This window comes from Phasianus colchicus, chromosome 1 (assembly GCF_987193195.1).
Source record: "Phasianus colchicus chromosome 1, bPhaCol1.hap1.1, whole genome shotgun sequence".
NCBI classification, from domain to species: Eukaryota; Metazoa; Chordata; class Aves; order Galliformes; family Phasianidae; genus Phasianus; species Phasianus colchicus.
Genome location: NC_143436.1, coordinates 126,459,199 through 126,484,242, shown reverse-complemented (window position 1 = coordinate 126,484,242; position 25,044 = coordinate 126,459,199). Strand labels below are relative to the sequence as shown.

Here is a 25,044-nt window from a genome sequence, read left to right as displayed (position 1 = left end):
GAAATCTGATGAGAAAAGTCCACGGCGTGATGCTATCACTCTGGTAAGTCCTGGAAAATAGTTGTTTGTCAGCTTCTTCTCTGCAGCTGGTTTGGGGGGAATTCTGATAAAGGCCAAAAAAACAACCACATCTGATCGCCCACTCAGTCTCCTTCCTTCACGGAAGAGGACACAGGCAAAGAGGCTATGGAGCAGGCAGCCCACACAGACACCCACTGTTCTCTATAGCCACATTAAAGGGCCAGGTCTCATGATTTAGTCAGGCAATACCAATGAAAGCAATTAAAAGTCAAACCTTTAGAATTCTCCAGAGACAATGGCGTTCCTACTTGGGACTGTTTCAGCATGGAGACATTTCTGAAGACTGGGTTAAGTTCCACAGCATTCTCCTCACATTCAAGAAAGAACAGCCTGTGATATAGAAAATCCTAAATCTCCTGTATAGAACATCTTTTAAAATGGTCTTGGTACAAATAAGTGGACTCTGCCTGCAAAAGATCCATGGGTTTAGGTGTAGTTTTTCCAAATGCAGATTCTGAAAATGAATGTCATGGGAACAGCCAACATTCCACATCACTGAAGGAGTCCCCAAGAGTCCTGCTGAGACTGGCAAAGCTGACAGGAGATTAATTGCATACATCACTGAAGACCCCTTACCAACAAAGAGCTATTCTTCTCAGAAAAAATATCAACTTCCTTCCCACCTGCCTTGCCATAGTGTCTGTGAAGAGATGATAAGAGCTCAGGTGGGGAGAGAGGAGGGATCCTAAGGGCAGCCCCGAGCTAGAGTTTCTTCCACAGCTTTCTTGGGGAACAGCACACCCACATGACTTTCATAGAATCATAGAATCACAGAATGGCCTGGGTTGGAAAGGACCACAATGATCATCTAGTTTCAAGCCCCCTGCTATATGCAGGGTCGCCAACCACCAGACCAGGCTGCCCAGAGCCACATCCAGCCCGGCCTTGAATGCCTCCAGGGATGGGGCATCCACAGCCTCCTTGGACAACCTGTTCCAGTGTGTCACCACATTCTGTTACTTTTTCTAAAGCCAAATCTATTCCAGTAGGAACTGAATTCACAGCAGCACCTCTAGCAGAAAAGAAAAATATCTATACATCACCACTTCACCACTTCCTTCCACTTTCTGAAGCGCAAAGGCCTGATGCTCATCCTCCTGAGCTGTGGCCTTTGTTGGAGATGTGAACAGAGTTCCCAAAGTGAAATTAATCAGAGAGAACACTTTGCTTCCTGCTCTCCTATTTGAGCTAATTCATTAGTGCTGTCTTTCTCCTTGCTATGCCCTGTATGTCTTGGGTTGGGGAAGATGCCTTTTTGCAGAAATAGCTGTTTTAGTCTGGATTGTTTTCTGAGATGAACTTCTCCTTCAGACTTGCTTTTCCTGACCAAATTTCCTGCAGCAGCCCCTTGAAGGCCCATCTGACAGATTATTGCCCAACTTGGCTGAAACAAACAAACAAAAACCCCAGGCACAAAACCAAAACAAACAAAAAAACACCCTGACATTGGAGAACAGCCCTAAAAATATGCTGAGGAGACAAAGTAGTGACAATCTAATGAGAAAATGTTGCTGGATACATTTCTCCTGTTTTTGAATAACAACTGAAAGGACTATTAGAAAGTGTTTTAATGAAAATTTAAGTTTTGGCAAAAAGAAACTTTGCTTATCATTTCAATGGAGTCTCTCCTTGTTTTTTAATAAAAATTACCAACATTTGGGAGAGAAGCACCAAAAGACATCTGCCAAGAAATGTAATTCGTAGCTTAGCCACCACCAGAAATTATAATATTGTAATGTTAAAAATCAAGGAGAACTTATGTGCATATCTTTGAGTGAGAGCAATGCAAGCATATATGCTGTCTGTGTAACTGTGCCTTAGTGTTTCTCATTTTCTCTCACACATCTCTGCAGGACAAGGACAAGAGGCAATCCTGCAGTTGTTTGGAATCTCACCTGGAATAAAACAAATGCAGGAAATGTGTGTTTACTTTGTATTATCTTAATAAAATATACAGAGACAAAGAATAAAGCTCGTCACCCAGTAATGCAGCAAGACACACCAGCCACATTTTTTAGCTAAAAATACTGGAATAACAACAGCGAATTACAATCAGCACACTGAAATGTGACTGTGGCAACACTGCTACTCTAACACAGCACTTCATATACAACCTTTCTGCTTCACCATGAAAAAACACGCTTTCCCCTGTGCCTTGTTATATTTAGGTAGAGTGTTGTATGTGAAGTGTCCCTGTGGTTAGGCTGGATCAAGGCCATACATGTATGAGTGCAGGGGCCATGTACCGACCTGTACAAACAGAGCTTTTCCCAGCCAGCCTGTGTGACACTGAGACCATCCAGAGATCCTTACTTCTGGGCTCCTTGCAGTACGAGGGTTATCTATTTGCTTGTCTCACGAAGACTGAAGTCTGTATTTGCTATAATTGATACTGGAAGACAAAGCTACACACCAGTCCCACAGAATTAGGAGGTCTGAGAAGCTGTGTCTGGGAGGAAAGAGTCTGAACTTTTTTTCCATTCTGTACCAATACAAAAAATATCCCTCAGGGTGCCATGACAGAAATGCAAAACCCAGGTGTACAGTTCCATAGCCTTGTGTTCAGAACCCTGAGCACAGAGTCACCACTGTGCCAGGCAGCCAAATGCTCCCTGGGCTCCCTAAAACAAAGGAGCAAGGGGTCATAGAATCATAGAATCATAAAGGTTGGAAAAGACCACTAAGGTCATCTAGTCCAACTGGCAACCCGTTCCCATCATGCCCACTAATCATGTCCCTTAGTGCCACATCTACACGTTTCTTGAGCACCTCCAGAGATGGTGACTCCACTGCTTTCCTGGACAGCCTGTTCCAGTGCTTCACAACTCACTCTGTGAAGCATTTTTTCCAGATATCCAAACTGAACCTCCCCCAGCAAAATTTGAGGCCATTCCCTCACTGTTACCTGTGAAAAGAGATGGACCCCCACGTCCCCACAACCTCCTTTCAGTGGAGAGCAATAAGGTCCCCCCTGAGCCTCCTCTTCTCCAGACTGAACAATCCCAGTTCCCTCAGCCACTCCCCATAAGACTTGTTCCAGACCGTTCATTTACCATGAACCCACAAGGTCAGCATTGGTTTTCTCCCCTCCTTTTGGTCTAGCTCTTAGACTATAGAATCCCTGAGGAATAAGGAAAAAGCCTCCTCACCCAGCCTCTGCCATACGGCTCTCAGAGTTCATAAAGGACACTGAGTTTCATACATAGCAATTGGCAGCCAGAACAGCTGGCTGGGCTGTGGGAATGCTTCAGCCCCCTGCCACACCATGTCTGGTGCCTCCAGCATGGCCTGGGGAAAGATGCTGTGCTGCCTCACATGGAGGCACATGACATGGAGCAAGGGGAGAGCAAGCTCTTTCATTGTATGCAATGAAATTACATGAATGAATTACAACTGCAATGTAAAATGCAGTACTTGCTTGAGTGCTTGAGTTGGTTTGGGTTTTTTTCTCTTCTTTTTTCCTCAAGAATATTTGTTCCAGGGTCTGCTGTTGCAGTAGAAACACAAGCGGATCGCTGAGGCAGGAGGCCACAGCCCAGTCAATACAGAGGCTCCTTACTTTGCACAAAAACGCCCACCACACCATTTAGAACCGATGTCATTAAAACCTAACTTTTTCAGTAAGCATGATATAAAAAGGTCACTTGGCTTTACCCAATTCCAAGGTTTTTAGAGGGTTGCAGCTGCATGACTGGGTGTGCACCTCTCTGGAGTAGCTGGAAAGGCTCCAAGGCTCCACTCCACGTGGCCATGTGTCCCTCCTGCTACACTGTGTGACAGTGCTCAGTGGTTTGAGGCAGGTAGAGGAAAGCTGGTGAAGAGGCAGGTCTGGGCAAGGCTGTCCATATCTACAGTCATACAGTGGCCAGAGACCATACCTGTTCTCCAGAGGGAGGGCACCCATGTCAAGCCACTGCAGCTCTTTCTGAGCCCTTAAGCCCCAGCATCTGTGCAACAGAAACGACAGCAATGGCAACCTGGCCCTCATCCCAATAGGATGGCAGGGCATGAGGAGAGGCCTCCTGTTTCCTTGGTGTCACTGCTCAGGATGAGGCACCAGGTTGGAAAACACCACTAAGGCCATCTAGTCCAACCATCAACTTAACACCACCATGCCCACTATGTCCCTCAGTGCCACATCTACACGATTCTTGAACACCTCCAGGGACAGTGACTCCACCACCTCCCTGGGCACTTTGTGCCACTGCCTGAACACTCTTTTAGATGAGTTTTTCATAACATTCAATTTGAACCTCCCTTGGTGCAACCCAAGGCCATTCCCTCTCGTCCTATCTCAGTTACCTCATCATAGCCTCCTTTCAGGTTGCTGTAGAGAACAATGAATTCTCCCCTGAACCTCCTCTTCTCCAAACTGAACAATCCCAGTTCCTCCAGATGCTCCTCATAAAACTTGTGCTGCAGATCCTTCACAGCTTCACTGCCCTTCTCTGGACGTGCTCCAGTCACAGTGTCTTTCTTTTAGTGTTATTTTTAAAGAATAACCAATTTCTTCTATGCAGGCTTCATATGCAGGCAAATTTACCTCTTGTCACTTTTCATTCAGGTTAAGATCATACCATACTCACATTCAAAAATATAAATAACAGGATGATTTTCATTGAGAGGCAGAGAGATACACAAACATACACATTTATTATAAATCAGTTTCTAACCAGTGCAGACCCAGGTTTCCAGCAGGAATCCCCCTTGTTTTCCGAGATGACAGCCATTGCATGAGGTACAGCAAATCAACCCGCTCTTGTAAGTGAATCAGTCTTCACAATCTTGAAAGGTTCCAATTGGAAAATGCTACCTGTGCTCCCAGCTTAGAAAAGATATCACAAAATTCTTTAATTTCCATTATACCTAACCAAGACACCTAACAGTGGCTTTACATCACAGACGGGATGGAGCTGGAGGGGACCTTGGCAGATCACCTGGTGAGCCTCTGCTCCATTCCAAGACCATGAGATATGACCTGCTGACCAGGCCTGGGTGCCTCCAGACCTTGCCTCCAGGTCAAGGACTGGGAAAAGTGGACCCAGGCAGCTCCTGCCAAATAGCTGGGGCTGGGTTAAGACTGCAGACTGTTTTCAGAGAAGACAACACAGTTTCATCCAATGACAATGGATTCCCATTCCCCTTCCTCCCTCCCCTTCCTCCCCCAGATAAAATTGGTTTCATACAGAATGATGAAACTCTTCCTTATTCACGACTGTCTTATAAAGCAGAACATGTCCCTGGTCTATCCACAAGGATTTCAACCTGTTTGACCAAACAAAATGGAAACATGGATTCAAAAGAGCCTTGTGCAGTTCCCTGTGTAAAAGTTGCATTCTTTTCTCCAAAGCTTTTCCAAAAATGCATATAATGAGAAACTCCCAGATGGGGGGAGATTGAGGACCTGCTGGGGGACAAAAGCAATCACTTACTCAATCTCTGCTAAGTACCTGCAAAATGCTACACACTGTGGCCAAACTCTTTAGCTGCAGTAGATCACGTCATGCTTGATAGTGATTGAAATAACTTTCAGTGATCCTACTGATTAAAAGAAGCCTTGCAGCTTTTTATGGCTGAGACTTTCTGTCTGCAAAACCCTAATCTTATCTAAACATTACGCAGAATATATCACTTAACATCATAGGATATCTTCACTTCAGCTGGATTGCTCATTTCACCTCAATCAGAAGCTAACTCACTCTGAAGGGAGGAAAGGGAAAGCTGGGACACTTTCACTCTGAAGTGTTTTTTGCTTGTTTCCTCATGATGTACAGGTATCTCCCTGCCTGGGAATTCTCTTTCATTATCCACAGTTCCTATTAACTTCAAAAAACATGTCCTGCGTAAACTCCTACACAAGCTGGCATTCCTATTTCCTACACATTTAAGCTACTCTGACTGCAACATTCACTTCAGTTCCTGGCTTTCACCTAGCCAAACTCCAGCTCCAACTTAGCCCCAACTTCCTAGATAAATGTTTTCTCTAAAACTAAGGGTATGACAGTCATTTAGGCACAGAAGGTCCCAACCATAATACAGATAACTAACAGACACTGATTTCTAGAAGCCCTCTAATGTAATTTTGCATTTTTACCTGTCATTCTTCCTGTACAGGGTGCATTTTTTGAAAGAAAAAATGAGAGAAATGTAGCATTGGCCATGCAGTCCTGGAGAAGCAGATATAGCTAACAACATTTTGGAGTCACCAAGTGGTCACATTAATTACTGTCCCAATAAATAGAATTGGCCTGAATGTGCCTCATCCCATACTAGTTTGAGAGAATAAACATGACACACAAGGCACTGAAGGAGCCCATCAAAGTTATTTTGTTTCATCATCCACTAACCACAAAATAATCATTCCCGCAAAAATGCAGAGAAGCCTCATTTCCAGGGTTCTAAACATGTGCTTTTCTATGTGTGGATGCCACCTTCACACCCTACAGAAGTTTCCTCTGTGTTGCACAAACAGCTCCATGGGTGAGGTCACCCATTTCCTACTGCTTTTCAGCCCTTGCTCTGAGGATGCCATCAGTTGACTCAAAGCATCGTCAGGTCTTTCAATCACACAGCACACAGAAATATGTCCCAGCACCTGCTAGCACTCCCTGTAGACTGTACTATGAAAGTTCACAGCTCAGCAAGCAGGTTCTTGCTGTATGATGTACTGAAACAAACCTAGGAGGAGGCAAGGGAAGAGTACCTGAGAACACAGTCTAAATCATGAGGTTGCCAAAGGTCTGGGGATGGTCACAATATTTTTTCTTTCCAGGTGGAATGGCTGGGTTTCTTTTCTAGAACTCCTTCAATCTTGTGTAGTATGAGAGTGCAGTGGTTGGAAGAGCTGGAAATACCCATTGTCAGCTGTGAGGAAGAAAGTGCTCTATATTGCTTTGGTCTTTTGTTCTGAGTGATGTTTCTGTCACTCAATGAATTTTTTCAGCTTTTGAAAATCTTACCTACAAATACGTACAGAGTTAACTCTCACAGTGTTTGGGAGTTTGTTTAAAAGGGAAGAATGAGTAAACCAACTTTCCACACAACTGACAGCAGTCTTCCGGGAATATAAACCACACAGCAAAACAGATACAAATCATCCCTGGATCTGACTGTGCTCACTATTTTCTTTCTCAGTAAGTCTGCATCTTCTTCAGCTGCCAACTTCAATGTTCACGCAGATACATGCTTAATGGATAAATGACCCAGATATTATTTGATCTTTCTTTACATTAACTATTGTGTGGTTTAGTGCTTTCCACCTGGAAATACCACAGACTTGAGGAATCTGTGAAAATTGAGAGAATTGTAGAAGATGGCATACATTTTTCCATGAATATACATTGATGACAATTTCTGAAGTCAAACCCTGTTATACAGGGAAGAGAAAAAATATGTTTAGCATTTCACTTTCCAGTTTTTCCACATCTATTTGGTCTACAAGGCCAGAGGAAGGGCTTAATGAGAGATGTAGCTAGGTGTTTGGTATTCAGACAGTACGTTTGGCTTCAAAATGCAGAGCTTTGGTATGCAACAAGTCTGCCTATTCAAGAAGTTTATTATTTAGTAGCTTGTATTTGCAATTAGACTGAACATCTGACCGTATAAACAGTAATAGTAGAATACTCACAGGTCACATATAGGCTCATACATCCATTTCCACCTACAGAGAAAAGGAAGGGGTGTTTACAAGAGTGTTACAGGATGTACAAGGATGCCTTTCCTTGAAGTTCTCTTCTGATCTTCAAGAGCTTAAAAATAACTTTTGGGCAATACAGAGAACGCCTCATATATATGGTTGGATTTGAGAAGCTAGTTGGGAGTTGAGGAGAGTGTTAAATAGAGGCAATTCAGCTGCACTGCCTTGTGGGCATAAATATCCTTTTTATGAGATTCTACTAGCACAATTTTATTTCAGTGCACAGATTCAGCTTTAAAGAAAAAATACAGCTTTTCTTCACTGAACAAATGAAGGTGTTTGTTGTGCTCATATATGTCCAAAATAGACATAATAAACTGAAATTGACCATCTCTCCGCTCCCAAAACATAATAGTTCAGCTTCAAACATTTTATGAGACAGTTTCTTATCTCATTCCCTATTTACTTCTCTCTTGAGTCGCACTCTGCTGCATCTCTGTTCCTGCTCATAAATGGATGAGACATGATAACAGAGGAAGCTGATCCCACAGATGAGGTGCAGTTAAGACCACAGATTTAGACTCTGCATGCATCTATTGACTTTAGTATTGACAAGATCATTCCCCTGTAATCCAAGCCATATTTGAAACACAGCTTAGAAAACAAATATCCAGGCCAGAGCCAAGCACTTCCCACAGACAGTGGAAGCAGCCTGCCAGTACACTCCTAATGTAAAGCAGCTTTGAAGCAACCCTTTGTACCACCACATCATCTACAGGAAAAATGTTAACCACAAAGCTCCTATCAGCAGAGATTACACTTAAGAAGGTAGTACTTGGGTTGCTGTTATAGCTAAGTTGTACAGGTCACAGCGTCTGTAGCAGTGTGCCCTCGCTGACTCTTGGAGCAGGCACTTCATTTTGCCCAAAAGTAAACATGGGAGGCTGATCCACAATATAGCATAGTTAGGAGGGAAATCAGGAGGTTTACCTTGAAAGTAGATTTCAGATGGGAAGAAACAGGCAACTCTGTAAAGCTTGGAGAAGGCAATGCTTTTCTTACATTGTTATATGGCGAGGCAAGAACAAGGTTTGTGTGGGATTAAATCACACATGGTTGCAACTGAGCAGAATTGATTATCATTTCATGTTAAGCTGTGGAGGAATGCATACCTCATGTATATCCACAAGAAGTTGGGAGCAGCAGATAGGAAAACTCTCCCAACACCCATTTCTTTTATGTCATGAAAATGCCAGGGCTTTGCTCTGCTGTGCCCCTATATCAAGATCTCAATGTAGCAGACTATGATTAGTTGTCTGTCTTCAGTACTTGAATGAGCCCTAATCTTTCATGACACCCTAGTAGATTGTTGTCTCAAGGACAGCCTTGAAAGGCCAAAAAAAGGCAAGGAACAAAGCACTGCCCAGGGGTGGGTGCCATGTCTCTCCTTGTGCCCCATATACCCTGCAGCAGCAAAATGAAGGACTGAACATACCAGCTGTTCATCCCCATGGCAGGGCCTCTCCCGAGTGCTTGTGTGTCACAGGATTCTTCCCATGAAGCCAGAGGCTGTTTATTTGGTTTTCGGGTTTGGTAGCTTGGCCCACACCCTAGCATCTGAAAAGGCTTACCAACAATTCCAGCTCCGCCTTTTTCCTGCTCTTTTAAACCATACTTTGATGAGTCTTGCACAGAAAATGTGTCTCTGTTTCATAAAGATCAGCATGCTCTGCTTCCCAAGTCCCTGTGCTTTCTCTCCACACTTTTAGCTAGAAAAGAAATTACCGTATAGGCAGAGGAACAGAATTTCTAGGGAAAATACTGAACCTGCTTAAGAATGAAGATTTGGTGATCTGCCAGTATTTCTGACAACTAAAACATGAATGTAAAGCTATAAAACCACAAAGGTTTCCACAGGGCACAATTTAAATGATTTGCTACAAACCAACAACAGTTCTATAATGACCTGCCCAAATAATTACCAGTTCATTGTTTCACACCTTCATTTTAAATGATTAATTCAAGAAGGCAATTTATTTTAAACAGTGAATCAATATTTTACTGTATAATTTCTACCAACTCTGCTTCTCTAACCATCCTGGGATTTTCCTGAGTAACACCGCAGCTTAGACTTCGTGCTACAATTGCTCTAGCCTTTCAGCTGTCTTTCAGGCTGTATTTGTTCTGTTTTTTGTTACAACAGCTGAGACTGAACTGGGTTTGAAAAGAAAGGTGTGGACAGCCTTGAAGTTCAGTCAGAGCAGATGTAACAGGATTTAGAGAGTAAATTTTGCTTTATGACCAGACCTGGCCACATACGGAAGGAAGGGAGAGAGGTTAGCTGAGGATGAGAGGCTTTTAATGAACTGCCGGTCACGTTGTTTGGTAAACAGCTTCCAGTTAGCCATGTCATTTCTAACTTTGATATGAGGTTAAAAGCCTGGGGGAGACATCATCATCTTTTTTTTTTTTCCAACCAAGTTTGGGAATTGTTTGGGTACTTAGTGCACTGTACAAACTGAGATCTGTACCTGAGGAGTAGATGTGATATCTCTCCATTCTGCCATTCTGCAACTTGAAGGCATAAAATAGAGTACATGTCAGAGCAAGAACTACCAATTCCATTCATTCTATTTTGATGAGAAAGAACTATTGATTCTATTCATTCTTTTCTGATGACCACTCAGATCATCTCAATGTTCTTTGCAAATATTCTCTCTTAATGCAACTATCAGTCATAATCCTGTTAGACAGATATATATAAGGATCAAACTGAATTCAAATTGAAAAAATAATCTGAAGAGCTGTTTTTTTCTTGAACCAGCAGAACAGGTGCCCTTATTCTGAAACCTTCTTGGAGCCTCAGCTCCAATTCATGTCTGAATTTCTTTTAAAACACATTCAACTCCCTAGATAAAAGCAAGCTGAAAATTAACATAAACAGCTAAAAGAAGGCTTTGACAGTGAAATTCTGCACAAGCAGGGAAATCTGTCCTTATGGTCGAGTTTGCTGTCACTCATGTTTTACTAGAGTATCAAGGTGGAAGTTGTGTCTCAGAGCTGAATTCTGGAAATTTTATGCTGAGCAAGGCAAGCAAGGGAACACATTTAAAAAACCAACATATTAATAGTTCGTTTATTTAAACAAAAGACTCTTCTACCATACGGAGGTTACAGGAGAGATTGAAAGAAAACAGATGAATCATAAGTAATGTAGATCCCTGCAGAGACACACTCCTGCTAAAAGCAATCAGGCCTTTGTACCTTGCTACACATCTCTTATAAAGCAAGTGAAGACATTAACCATCATTTCTCTGCATCTTACACAGTCTCACACATGAACAAAAGCTACAGGAAATTAAACTGAGCCATCAGGCACAAACCAAATTTCAGAATGAGCAATGATTCACACAGTGCCATGGTTTTGTGAGTCTTGACAATGGGAGAAGTGAGATTCAGCTCTCCACCTACAAGTTACCAGCCCTGGTAGATGGGAGAGCTCCTGGTCAACCTGTCATCACCGCTAGTGTTACCTTCAGACAACATGCTTATAGCCTCATCAGTCTGCTGGCTATCAGTGGACAATATCTTCTTTGAATCATGGACATTGCTTGGGTAGTTCACTGGTGAGGGATAGTCATTGTCACCCACTGTTGATGAGGACATTGATTCCCAGGGTATTTCTCTCTTCTGCCATTTCAGGTCCACTCTCCATCCTGTCCAGCCATAGAAAGCTAATGTGAAAAGGAAGCCTTGCATTGGATTAAGAATCCCCTAGAAAAGAGCAGCGCAACACAAGTTACATCAGCAAGGTTTCATTCTCAATTCCAGCAAAACGTTCTGCATGCATTAACAACTTCCCTTACTCCGAACAACTGCTGCCTTTAGAAGATGATAATTGCATGCAAATAAAAGTGTACATTTTTCTACTGCAGACACAAACAAAGCAGAATGAGAAACTACAACCTATTGTTTTTGAACGCTAAGGTGTTCCTTGTGAACAGCAGGCACCAAATGGTTTTCTAGCATGAATTTTAGCTGGTCAACCCCCAGTGTGTTTTCAACATTCCTTACAAGCTCCACATTTTTTAATTCAGAAAAGCAAACATTGTACTCTTCACTAGAAGCCAAGTCAAATCTTTGAGAATAGACATTAGCACATCCAGGCAATTTTTTAAAAATAGCAGTAATTGAACTGTCTGGAATTGCTGCAGATTTCTAAGCCAGTGAAAATGTCCATCAAAGCAGAATGCAAAACCAGGGAGAGACACTGAAAAAAAAAAATCCCAAGTGATTTCCAAAAAATCTTCTGTTTCCACTGCTTCAGGATGTGTGACAAGTAAATGGTTTTAGTGGTTATCTTTCTTCTCTCGGGAAAATCATAACTTTTTTTACAGCCAGTTTAAATAATAGCTCAGTTGGTAGAGCAGACCGTGTGCTCTCCTAGTGAGCAAGAGTAAGGTCCCTGTCACAAGAACATGTCCAGTCCTTGTCAGGGAGAAGGCTGCAACAAATCAGTTGCATTGCTTAACTTTCCAATGTCAGGAAGCTCAAGAGCTTAAGTGCACAGAGCATGTTCAGACCTCACAGGTATTTAACAGCTTGAGAATAAACCTTCTTGAAAAAGGAACCTGCAGTATCACCTCTGTAAAATCCCTTGTCAAATATTCCAACAGAAAGAGAGAAAAGGGTGGAGTACAGGAATACCCCAGAATCTTATCGCTATATTCTGGTGTGTTGCTTTTAAATTCCATCATGTATTTTCCCCTAATAGCTGTCCAAATTTTACAAGATGTTATTATTTCTTATAAGTCACTAATAAAGAAAACTGTAGCTACAAACAGACTATTATCGAATAATGCCCATTTTTTGGGCAGATCTTCAAGAAACGTGAGCTGAAATTCACAGCTTGTCTTATGATAGAGGTTAGAAAAGGTAGACCATAAATCATTGCAATGGTCTGTTCTGGATCTTAAAATGGGTAGCAATCACTCATTGCATACTCCTGTAAATGGGAGAAAATCTTGGCCTTTGGTACCTTTTAAGAAAAAATTTGTATGTTCCAAATGACCTCTCCTTCCTTTCTCTTACCTTTGACTTTTCTTCCCTGATTTTCTGAGCTTTTCCCCAAAACCCACACACTGGTGCTGCTCCATGAGTCTTACAGAAGTGATTTCAAAGACTAAGAGATACCATGGTTGACCTACCATTATAATCCATGTGATCAGTGCAGCACTTCTAATGTTTTTCAAAGGTGTTTCATTGATATCTGGCTGCATTTCGAGATAGAACAAAAGGCTCTCATTGATGATATTAGATGACCAACTATTGCAGGAATAAAAAAGACAAAGAGAACAAAACACTGATATGTAGATATGTAGGTATATGTAAAATACAAATTACTTACAAATTATAGAAGTTAGGAACCTTAATAAGGAGATTTTTTTTTTAACATTAAGTCTCAGTGTGAAGGGACCCATAGCTCTCCCTGAGCTTATGATCAGAAAACAGACTCTTACTTCCCAGTAGACAAAGAAATCCCAAACAGAATTAAACCTGATCATGTGAGCTTACTGCACTGAGATTATGAACAACTGTGATCTACAATGGGAACATTACGGACAGTGACTTCTTTTGCTTGTGTCCTGAATGTATAATACTCACAGTTAAAGGAATACAAACATATGCATATACACTATACTAATATACAGGAGACTGTATAAACTCCAGCATCTCTATAATTTCAGGGTGATATTTGAGTAGATTTTCAAAATGTTTATTAAAAAAAATCGACAGATCAAAACTAAATTTGACTTTAAAGTCCTTGAAAATGACATTACATTTTAAGAATAAAGGTAATTTCTTTTTCTAAAGTAGGATGAGCATAATTAAACCCCATCCTCCAAGAGAAAATGAGAATATGATACATTAACTAAAAGTTACAGTTAAGGATTCCAATTTCTAATGACTCCTAAGCAGTCAGAACAGCTTTTCTGCATATTTCTACAGGTACTTCAGGAAGGAAATGACCAACATCCATATCATATTTTCTGAAGATGTTTACACAGATCCTATGTTTTTTTCACAGTCTAAAATCTTCTGCTCATCCCTCCCAAATATACAGGTTTCTCTTCTACGCTATGTTGCCCAAAATTTCCTTGGCGAATTCATCTCCTTTTTTGACCTCTGGGATGGAAGAGCATCTCCCCTAAGCTTCTAAGATGGTATTGTGTCAGACTTTCAGTACAGTAACCAGTTGAGTTTTTACTAAAGCTTATGTTTTATCAGCAGATTAAAAAAAAAAAAAAAACCAAAAAACTAGAACCATGTGTTGTGTTTGTTCGGCTGTTTTGTTTTGCTATGAGGAAAACTCATAATGAGACAAAAAGGAAATAAGCAGTCAAGCCACTGTGTCTATGAGGAGTTGCTCCTTTCTTTCATGTTTGCTCCCAGACTAGCAAGCTGACCACAGTCCCTTAGGTTGTAATGCACTTCTGTGGTGCCTCCAGTACAATGTGCTTTTCTTTCTGTAACCCTAGAAGCCTGGATAAAACTCTGCTCCCTGTTATTTACAGCAATTTCCAGCATGCCATGCTTCAGGCTGCTTTGCTACTGTCGGTGTCCCTGCTCCCACTGGCTACCCCACCCACCCTTCCCAGAAGAAACTTGTTTCCTGAGAAATGACCATAGTTTCCCTCCAGAGCACTTAAATATACAGCAGCAAGGACAAAATAAAAAGCAGCCTTTCTCCCTGTTCAGCCTTTTAAAGCAATGAAACATGCATTAATGTACCCATGTATGAAACAATCAAATACTTTCACAAACTGTGAAATTCGGCCATCTTTTCACTACTTCTAGGCTGCTTCCTTCCTCTTTCCCTTGCTTGTGTTATCCACGTAGGTGAACACTTTTCAGCAGTGACTACATCTTGTTAGCTCACCTCGGAGACCCATGTAACATGGATCGCTCCCTCATCTGGTGCCTTTACTATTGTGTGATGATTGCAAGACTGCTCCTAAAGCAGGGCTTCTTTCAGTTCTCTCAGTTTTGCTGAGTGCATCCAGCACCTTCAGTCCCATCCACCACTACAGCATCTTTCATACTGGATGGTGCTGCTAGAACAGAGGTGCAGGGGATTTGGGAATGAGGTATGAGGCACCCTCCCTCCTTCCACATCTTCCTTGTGCCTTTCTTCCTCCTCTCCCTGCCCTACCACAAACTGCTATTTTCGTGGAGGAAGGTGGAATTTCAGAAAAAAGATCAGATGATGAGAAATTTCACACACAACACACAGAGATTTCCTTTCTGGTGTGTCTGTATTTCCAGGCAACACTCTATACTTGTTTCACACACTTGAGATCTGCAGACTATAGAGATGATGCATCATATAATCATAATCAGAGCCCCAAGTATGCCCTAGAATTGTGTTTACTGTAAGTTTTCAATGGCATATTTGATGACAAGAATGTAGAGTGAGCTCTAGGGAATCTTGCTGCAGTTTCATACAGCTTTAGGTTGTATCCAGTTTTTTGTTTGTTTGTTTGTTTGTTTGTTTTTTGCTATTGTTTCTCAGTGTCATTGTTTTCCTGTTGGTTAAACATTTTTATCATTTCCTTGCAGCCTTGTGAGTGATTCAGCTAATATGTGAACTAGTTTAGAATAGTCTTCCTTAGAAACTTTCCCTTCCAACCATAAGAACAAGCAAATGAAGTAACCCATCAGATTCTGTTCTTGTCCCAGTTGTTTTCATCTGGGAAAAGGCAGGTTAAAACAAAATGCACCTCTTACCAAACAATGAATACCAGCATAATTTTGAAAAAGCGCATCTGGATCTCTGTCCCCAGCCGTCTCTCATTCTCTGTGTAAATCCCTTGTCTCCCTTTCAGTAAAGAGGCAACTGGAAAGTATAAAGTTGTGTTCATTAATATACGTACATCTCATTATTTGTAGATACAAGGATACAGAAAACAGATGTCTGTAAAGAGGGAACAAAGGAACCAATGGGTTTGTCTCCAGCAGCAAATCTCATACATAGCCTAATCCTAAAGGAAAAGGACATCCACTAAGGATTCCTGAAGTAGGTGGTATCCCACTAGCAGTTTTTTCTTCTCTCAGTCCCATTGAAAACAGAAAATAGTATGGTCAGCACAATTCGTTAACAAAAAGGTAGTGCTTACGCTTCTCTATGATGTTTGTGATGTAAGGAAGTATTTACTATGTGATGTTCAGACTAAGACAAAATACAGTTAATGCTATTATACACTTCATATGTAATTGTGCCATAAAGACATAATTGGCTACTACATCTCTAGAACCTGAAACTGTGACACCAACAAAAATAGACAGATAAGAAACATACTGTTCAGATATCAAGGAATCAACATATGTACTAACACAAATATACTCATTGTGTATTTTTCCATAAATGGAACAAACTTTGAGAGATTATCCAATTCATTCTCAGCCCCTAAACACTGCAATTATATTTAGGTATGGCTGTTCACAGCCTCAGCAAACTTGCTGAAAAATCAGGAACACACAAAGAATTCCTCAGCCAAGCAATTCTAGTACTCCATCTGTCCTTAACATTTTTTGCTCCCTTACTACTTCAACATCCTTTCTTAAAGCTGAAGCTCAGTGCTTCTTTTACTATTCTCTACAGCCAAGGAGAAATTCTGTTAAGAAACAGCTAAATTCCCACTTCATTACATTCTACAGATCTCGTTATGTAAATGTTTTTTTTCTTGTTGTTGTTCCCGTGTTGCTTTTCTTCACCACTTTCATTAGACAGCGAAGAGAAACTGCAGGATGTTTGAGAAAACCATGCTTGCAAGACTTCAGAACAAGGAGACACAAGACATCATCTTTAGCAACGTGTAGTTCTAAAAGTATGAAACAAAATTTGATCCTTAGTGCCTACATGAGCAGGTAGCAGAGGTGATATAGACACAAATATTAAAGTAGCTGTACAGTAGGTACTTTAGCCACACAGTCTGCCAGAGGCATATGAATATATGTGCACATACCTACAAAATGCACACATACATTATTATTTATGTTCTCATTGAAGACCTTTCCTGCTGTCTGTAGAAAATGTGTTGTCCTGACTTCTACAGGACATGCTAAAGAAGGTAAGTTTACCGTTTACTAAACTACTGATTTCAATACGCTCAAAGAAAGTCTATGCCTTCAACCCACACAAATATAGCAGCTAATGCAGAGTGGAGGAGTCAGCTTACTGACTGTTTTTAGAGACTGCAAAACATCAGTTACAGGTATTTTTGATTATTTAAAATTTAGGCTAAAGCTTATCTTTTCCCTATAGAGCATTTTGGTCCCAGTCTTTGAAGGTAACACTTGTTTTCTGTTTGCTCATGCATAGAGACATTATTCTAAACTAAAATACAAAAAAACAAAACCCATTATCCTGTATAAATTAGAGAGAGGCTTGCTGAGTGCTATCTCAGAAATGCAGGTTACAAGACAGATAATACAATGATGAAATACGGTTTGTCTTTTGTACTAAGTATGTAACACTCTGGGACTCTGAGATAAGTGGAAAAAAAATAGAAGGTACCTCAATAAATGTAATTAGTTGTATTTCAGTATGCAATTGGTACAGTGTTGTCTACACCTATAAAACTTGGCAGTGTAACATCAGCAAAAATAGGCAGATATTCTACATATAAAATATATTTGAAAAATACTCCATGGATTTTGTCAGCTATTCCTTTGATGATGGGCATTACTGAAGAATGCAGTGCAGATGGGATGAAGGCTGAACTCAAAACACAGTCTCTTCTGATGCTGTTCTTAAATATTGAATGTATAGATTATAAGTATGAATTCAGGCACTGAAAACATTTAGCACTGATCATGTTACATTAAAAGAATTCATTGAACTTGTTCCTTTTTTTCCAGTCACATTTCTTCAAAGTGCCGGATACTAAATCAAACAGGACTTTCAGGATCTCAGCTGAATTGTGTACAATTCTCACTAGTTTCATAATCTCAGAATCAGGAGTAACAAAATTCTGATTCCTTTTTAATTCTCAGCTTCAAAGAAGTTAAACCAACTATTGAATATCACCAACGTTATCCTTAAAAAGGAATTAACTGCATTCCAAAATATACGTTGGTACCAATATTATAGTACCATCATATATCCACCATACGCTGCCAAAAATACTTTAAATAAAAAGTAATTTAGTAACAGAAATAACTTTGCCAGTCTGCAATAGTAGAGATCTAAAACAGCATAACTTCAGTATGTGATCAGTGTACCTCTAAGGCAAATTTTCTATTGAGATAGTATCTTCATTTTGGTATTTATACAGTATCATATAGAAGATACTATATACTCTACCCTCAGCTGCATCCATTTTGATTTAATGAGGAGCTATCCTACATCCTTAGATACACAGGCATTACTTTTTACTTCTACTTTACTTTTATTTCTGTTTTGCTAAATAAGATGTATGCATTCATGCTGGCCATTAGGAACATACCTGCAGTCACTGTTCTTCTGAACAGGACTGGGTTGACCACCAGCACCAGCAGGAGTGGGGCATAGGTTGTGATGTAATGTGGGATTGCGTGCTCCAGGCCTCTTTCACAGCTGAGAAAAAATTATTAACACATTATTCATTATTTTCTTTCCACATCTGACAGTCTCAGCTATTTCATCATTGTCACATTTAACTAAAGCCAAAAACAAACAAAAAAAACAAACATGAAAGGAATTAAACAAACAGGTGCTAAACTTTTAATTCACAAATCTTCACAACCAATTCACACGGGACACAAAGTTGATTATTAACTCGCACCATCTGTGACTTTTCCTCAAATTTAAAGGAGTAAATACAAAGCTGAAACCAGGAGCAGAAGAACAGGAATGGACCAGTATTTCATGCCTGCAGCAGCCCTATGCACTATGTCACCTCCCTGGGCCTCATAACCCTGCAGTGGCTCACAGCAGGAGCTGCACCACAGCACTGAAATGCATCGCAGCACATGAAATGTCTGGGAGATATCTTCAGGGCCCTCTGAAACCCAGGATGTATGGAATCAATAGGAGACACTACTCAAAGATTAAAAAAAAAATGAAAAAAACAGTATTTGGATGTTTGTTTCTAACATTGATGAAAAGACATCCAAATGACCACAGAGTACCAGGGTTTTGGAGTCTGCTTCCAGAGGCCTGCTCACCTGGAAATGGACGGGTAGTAAAGCAGCGCAACGCCCTCCACGCAGAGCAAAACTGCCAGCCCCCAGGCCATCATATGGTACAGCACAATTGTACTGGAGGAGAAAGCAGGACAGAGGTTATTAAAGACACTAACTCTCACATGGCAGTGTTAACATAGGACAGGCGTGAGGTGAATAATGCTAGCAGCACACTGAGGAGGGCAGGAGGGATAGGGGCCTTTCAGAAAAAAAGAGAAATCCTGGTGGCTGGGCAGGCTTGCACACAGAAGTGTCATACCCTCCAACCAGAGGCCAGAAGTCTCTCCCCTGTTCCCACATCTGCAGAAGGAAACCCTGCGTCCTTCACTGCTCCTGCAGACAGCACATTTCAGGAATTGAAAACAGAAGAAGGGAGCCAAACCGCCAACCAAGCACCTTTCTGAAGGCTGCAGAGAACTGTTTGACTTGGAGAGTCAGCCACTGCTCCCATCTGAGAGAGGATCATACCTCTGTGCTTAAAAAATCTTTCATTGCTGTTTTATATTAATGATAACACTTCTGCCACAAAAATCAATATCAAGTACAGAGCAGAGATAAAAATAGCATCTTGTTGCAATAGTGTTATAAAGCCCAATCTGCACCCTACTTTTCTGAAAGTTAAATAAATTCAGTTACATTTAAATGCTAGTTGAGCACAAGCAAATCAATATCCAAGCATTGCCCTGGCAATTGAAGCACTTAGAACACCACTCACACAGATCATTATCTGGTAACTATGCGAACATCACATGTTCGCACAGACTTCGTTTATACCCTCAGATAGCTACATGCAAACATGGATATACAGCATGAGAAGTAAAATAGGACATTCAGAGCTTTAATTCTAGTACCTCAGTCCCGCTGATCTTCTAACCACCAAGTAAGAATCGACAGCATAGCAAAATAACCACCAGAAGCCAGCACTATAGAACAGCTGGATCCACATCTGCAAGGAAAAAAAAGGCAAATGTCACAGCTGCTTCTTAAACACTGCTGGAAGTGAGGGGAGACTCAAACCTTTTGCCTGGGGATTTGTTCTTTAAATGTGTGCATTTTCCAACTGAGATTTGTGAGGTATGAATTCTTACTGCAGTATTGCTGTAGCCAAAGGATCTGCTCCTAGGTGATCTGAGCAGTTTGCCTTCACAGCTTGTTGAGTTGTTTAGAAAACCTGGTGTTTGTTTACATCTCCAGTCTTAGCCCTGAATGGCACGAATTAAGTCTAAAGTAAATTATTCAACCACGTTTTAACTTTAAAGATTAGTAATGAACATTTTATTTTAAAAAATTGGTATAATATTTTAGTAAAAATTCATTTTTCAGTAGCTGAGGCATGAAAATATAACTGAGGTCTGCCTTCACCACAGTGTGCCTCTGTATCATGTGTTCTGTGTGTGATGGGTATTTTATCCACATTCAAGAACTTGAGTTAGTGTTACTACTGATAAAGATGATATGCAGAAAAATACCCAACTCTGTCCATACTGAACTCCACAGCTAATTTTTTTACAAAAATCCAAAGGAAACAAGTTCGAGTCAAGTTAAATTCCACTGCATTTTTGAGTTGACCCTATACATTTTTCCCATGAGCCTATAGAAGATAACTGACCTTTCTTAGACCCTGTTTATAAATTCCAAATCCTTTCCAGACAGGAGCTGGCTATTTGTAATGGTCTGGGACTATTTTAATATTCAGATTACCTTCCCTTTGAGCCCTGCTTTCTGCTCTTATCTGAATATCCTTTGTCACAGCTCCATAGTAGCATCCTTTTACTCCTGGAAACCAACATACTTGTTACTGAGTCAGATATCAGTGACTTGAGTTCTACCATTCCTTCCTCCAAAGGTAAATCAAGCTGGGAAATACTTCCTTACAACAAGGGTACAGTTCCTACATCTAGTCATTTGTGACATGAATTATTCAGTATTTAATCAAAATGCTAAGACATTTTAATAATACATAAGACAGAAAATAAAATTCCAGTTTTCCTGCTACTGCACTTTATTCACAGCGCTCAGTATGTAACTTAATCTGCACTATTACATATTTGCTGCAGTTAAGAAATGCAGAATTTACTATATATAAACACATACATACAAAAATAAACCATGAGGTCTTTCCACACATAAATTCCAACATAGTCTAGACAGTTGCCAAGAATAATAAAAAGCAGATGCACCTAAAAACCAAAATTTTCATATGCTATCTAGCTTCTTGCAAAATGCCATGTCTTGCTATACAGTATCCATCTACAGATCAGAGGGTCTCATTTGAAGGGGATGCTTCAGGGCCTCACTACTTGGAATTTCATTGACTTGTGTGTAAATGAAATAAAACAATAGCACCAGAAGAAACCTAAAATAGAACCAGAAACATTTTATTAACTCACACGAGAATATGTTAGGGGAAGTAGGGTCATTTTTCATTCCAATATAATTAAATTTAAACTTAGCAAGTGACTCAAACTGCGCACTTTCCTGGCCCAAGAAAGGAAAATAAAAATTGTGGTAGACCGCTCCGCTGCTTGCCATTTAACCTGAGATCAAAATGAAAAACAAACAGTCTGCATACAGCATCCCTGTCACTGCTTTAAAATATTACTTTTTGTGGTAAGGGCCAGAAACGGAAACTTAAGCCATATGGAAACGTGGTTTTCAAACAGGGCATTCCTGATGCAGATATTGATGTTGGAGGTTTCACCTTCTTTTAAGAAAAAAAAATAAGCTCTTGTATCTCATAAGCAAAAATTAAACATGTATGATGGAAAATTGAGAACTGGTAGGTGTGTACAGCTGATACTCGCTTCTGCCATTATGTCTGAAATTGTCATTATTTAGGCATATGAAATAAAGCAAGTTGCATTTTGGCACATCTTATTTAAAAACTACAAGAGCTGAATAGTTTTATTTATATCCAGCATATTTCTTTTCTATATTGTAAGCCTTGATTTATTAAGCTACTACCATTATTGCTGATGTGTGAATTCTTTGGCTACCCTACATTCCTACTGAGCTGAGGAAATTGGCATAATTATCTGTGTTTTAGTTAAAAAAAAAAAAAAAAGTGACATTTTTCTTGTACAGTAAGCTCAGATTTTATACCTCCAATAGTGTGATTGTATTACTTAAAATTTACACTTCTGTAATGCATTTACATTTTCTTATTCTATGCTCCTTAATCCAGAATCCACATCAGGGATTTAAGGAAATTCTAACCCATTTTGGAATGCAGTATGTTACTTTTTGGATCCTGTGTGAGCAAAGCAAGCAGGACTGTCCCCCTGTACCTACCGCGCTGCCAACGCAGAAGACAGAGGGCCACACGTCAGTCCCATTGGCCACTGAGATGTTGGCAACAAAGCTCGGGAAGCCCAACCAGACGCTCGATCTGAAGATCACACCTGAAGAGAAACGCATGAGTGCTCTGTGCCTGTCAGTGTGATGGCAGTCACATGCTTGCGCTGGTCGCATGTTCTGCATTGCGGCCTAGATTCTCTATGCTCACAGGGCTGTGGCTATCGGGGTGTGCAGTGCAGGCCAGATGCCAGGGTGCAGGCTCACAGAAAGCAGCTGTGAGCCTGGAGGACTCGCCATGTCATGTCACAAAGATCTAAACCTCATTTATCTACAGATACTGTCATACACTTCCCTAAAGGGAATCAAGAGGCATTTAACATATCAGTATTGCCAGTAACTAATGACTTACAATTTAACTTGGAGATATTCATGTTGCTAATAGTCATTTCTCTACAACTCCTCACTTTAGAAGAATGTTATTTAACATTTTTCTTTGTCTTCATTTTTACAAGCAGCTCTTTTCCTCTCTGTCAAGGAGCTGAAAAAAGCATGGTTTCACTATTAGGTAAGAACAATACTGATTTTTTGCATGGACTCAGTTTGCTGCTGAGATTTAGTGGGTTTGCTCGAAATAGGCCCTAAGGCACCAACACACAGCACCAGCACATCGTGCTTCCCACCCTCCAAGGTGAATCTAATTCAAGAACAATTGCAAATAAATACTTTTTGTTTGCCTGTGAAAGAGAAAAGGAGAAAAATAACTTTATCTGCTGCTGGCTTTATCTGACTGAGATTAGGAAAAAATTATTCTCTGAAACAGTGGTCAGGCACTGGAACGGGCTGCACAGGGAGGTGGTGAAGTCACTGACCCTGGAGGTGTTCAAGGAACATTTAGGCGTTGTACTGAGGGACGTGGTTTAGTGAGGAAATATTGGTGGTATGTGGACAGCTGGACTAGATGATCTTGGAGGTCTTTTTCAACCTTCGTGATTCTGTGGGTCTATGATTCTATGACTGAAAGGCCCTTTTTCAGGTGCTCCTGTGCTCTTTCCATGTCTTTCTCTATCTTCCCATCCATTGTCTGTTTTAATATTGGTTCTTCTTACATACCATGAGAAGACCTAGCTAGGTGTGAAAGTGGAAAATGTGTAAAACCCTACTCCTTTCACAGGCAGCCAGAGAGACTTGCACAACAGTACTACTTCAGTTATCTAACAAGAGAGAAAAGATGCTAATGTGGAAAAAACTCAGCTTTTATTTCCCCTGTATGTGTCATGGTAATTTCTGTCTAACTTGGCAGTAAATTCCAGGGCAGATTTAGACAGCCCATTGCTGGAGGCAGGACTCCCTGCTAAGGGTGCTTCTCTGCTTCCCCATGTCGGCACAGTGCTCGAGCTGTGCACAGCTGCAGTTCTACAAACCATGCTGCCAGCCTGCTGTGTCCAGTTTCGAGTTGGTATGTGAACAGTGGCACTCACTCTGTTTGAGAGGATTTACAGACACGTGCAAGTATTTTCCAAATGCAGTTCTAAGGATCAGCTAAGTTGTGGAAGTCAGCTTTAGTTATTCATGTGCTCCCTCGCCTCTGCTTCTACACCTTCCTCTAAGCGCCAGCCAGTGCAGGATTTTAATTTGAAGTAGAGACTTTGGTGAAGATTTGCCAAAAAATTTTACTTTTAAAACTTAGCTATTAAGCAAGACCTTTCTCCCCTCAAGGCCTGCCCTTTTCTCATCTTGTTCAGCACAAACCTTCCCCTGAAAACATGCAGCACATTCCCAACCATCTGCCGGCAGGGCCTGCTGCAGCACAGGCAAGGAACGCCAAGATGGCGCTTACCTGAGCCACCGAGGATGTCACACACGGAGATAAGGAGAAGAATGGTGGAGGAGGAGGAGGCTTTGGGCATCTTCCGCAGGCTCTGCCCCTTCTTCGGCAGGAGCTGCAGGATGGTCAGCAGCAGGCTGGCTGAGGCGCTGCCAATGCAGACCCCACAGAAGACCTGGGGCTGGAAGTTCATCACAAGCTGCGTGACTGCATCCCTGTTGGGGCAGCAGTAGGTTTCTAACCTGGGAGAAGCCATGAAGCATCCAGCTGGCGGAGGGGCCTATGAGCAGAAGCCGCCGCTGTTGCTTCCAAAAGGCAGCGTGAGCTTTTTCTTCACCCTCCCCATTAGACCTCGGCGGTGAGAATCACGCGATTGAAGGATCATGTGCTGCTGCTGCTGGAAGTAAATCCCCTAGAGCGGCCTTTCTCAGCCTCTCCTAGCAAGGAGATCAAATCGGAACAACACACACAGTGTAATCTGAAACATGCCCCATGCTTGCTCAGAGCCATTGGCAAGAGTTCACTCAAACATTTCTGCTTGCACAGTGTGTGATACAGGAAGCCTTAAACCCATCAGAGCATTGGAGATGGCTTAAAATGAATAAGAATGGGGATACCATACAAGGAACATTACATTTTAATTGTATTTCATTTTAGCCCCCTCCCACACATTGCACTCTAATTACTGAAAATTAATTCAAAAGATGGGCCTAGACACAATCAGTCTCAGCTTTTGCTGGGAGAGCAGGTCTATAAATCCACACCCAAACCCAAAACTAAATTTTAGGGATCCAACCCACTCACCTCTCTAATTAAAAAGAGAAGCACTACATCCTATCACTGTGGAAAGAGATTACCTTCAGGAAGCCATATTAACCTCATCCCATTTAAACCACAAGCATAGAATCTTCTTTTCAGTCTGTGTTAAACCAGAAGTGGAAAATTCCAGGACTTTTGCTTCCACAAGAATATTTTTCTG

The 25,044-nt window shown here is 41.0% G+C and overlaps 1 protein-coding gene across 1 annotated transcript; it reads right to left on the bottom strand.

The window, feature by feature from the left end:
- Positions 1–10,875: 10,875 nt before the first annotated feature.
- Positions 10,876–24,818, bottom strand: GPR143 (G protein-coupled receptor 143). The gene is made up of 8 exons (XM_031596037.2): positions 24,078–24,818; positions 22,235–22,344; positions 19,795–19,889; positions 18,926–19,018; positions 18,226–18,335; positions 15,506–15,614; positions 12,925–13,042; positions 10,876–11,491 (listed from the first exon to the last, which is right to left on the bottom strand). The coding sequence occupies exons 1-8, from the start codon at positions 24,319–24,321 to the stop codon at positions 11,192–11,194; spliced, it is 1,179 nt and encodes a 392-aa protein (XP_031451897.2). The 5' UTR covers positions 24,322–24,818; the 3' UTR covers positions 10,876–11,191.
- Between the last annotated feature and the right edge of the window lie 226 nt (positions 24,819–25,044).

What these genes read in the sequence shown, in the direction of transcription:
- GPR143 (XM_031596037.2), bottom strand. Translation starts at nt 24,321, where the DNA reads ATGGCTTCTCCCAGGTTAGAAACCTACTGCTGCCCCAACAGGGATGCA. An exon ending in TACTACCCGTCCATTTCCAG is followed by an intron (nt 18,336 to 18,925) that starts GTGAGCAGGCCT and finishes ATTTTTTCTCAG; the next exon opens with CTGTGAAAGAGGCCTGGAGC. An exon ending in TGATCACATGGATTATAATG is followed by an intron (nt 11,492 to 12,924) that starts GTAGGTCAACCA and finishes GCTCTTTTCTAG; the next exon opens with GGGATTCTTAATCCAATGCA.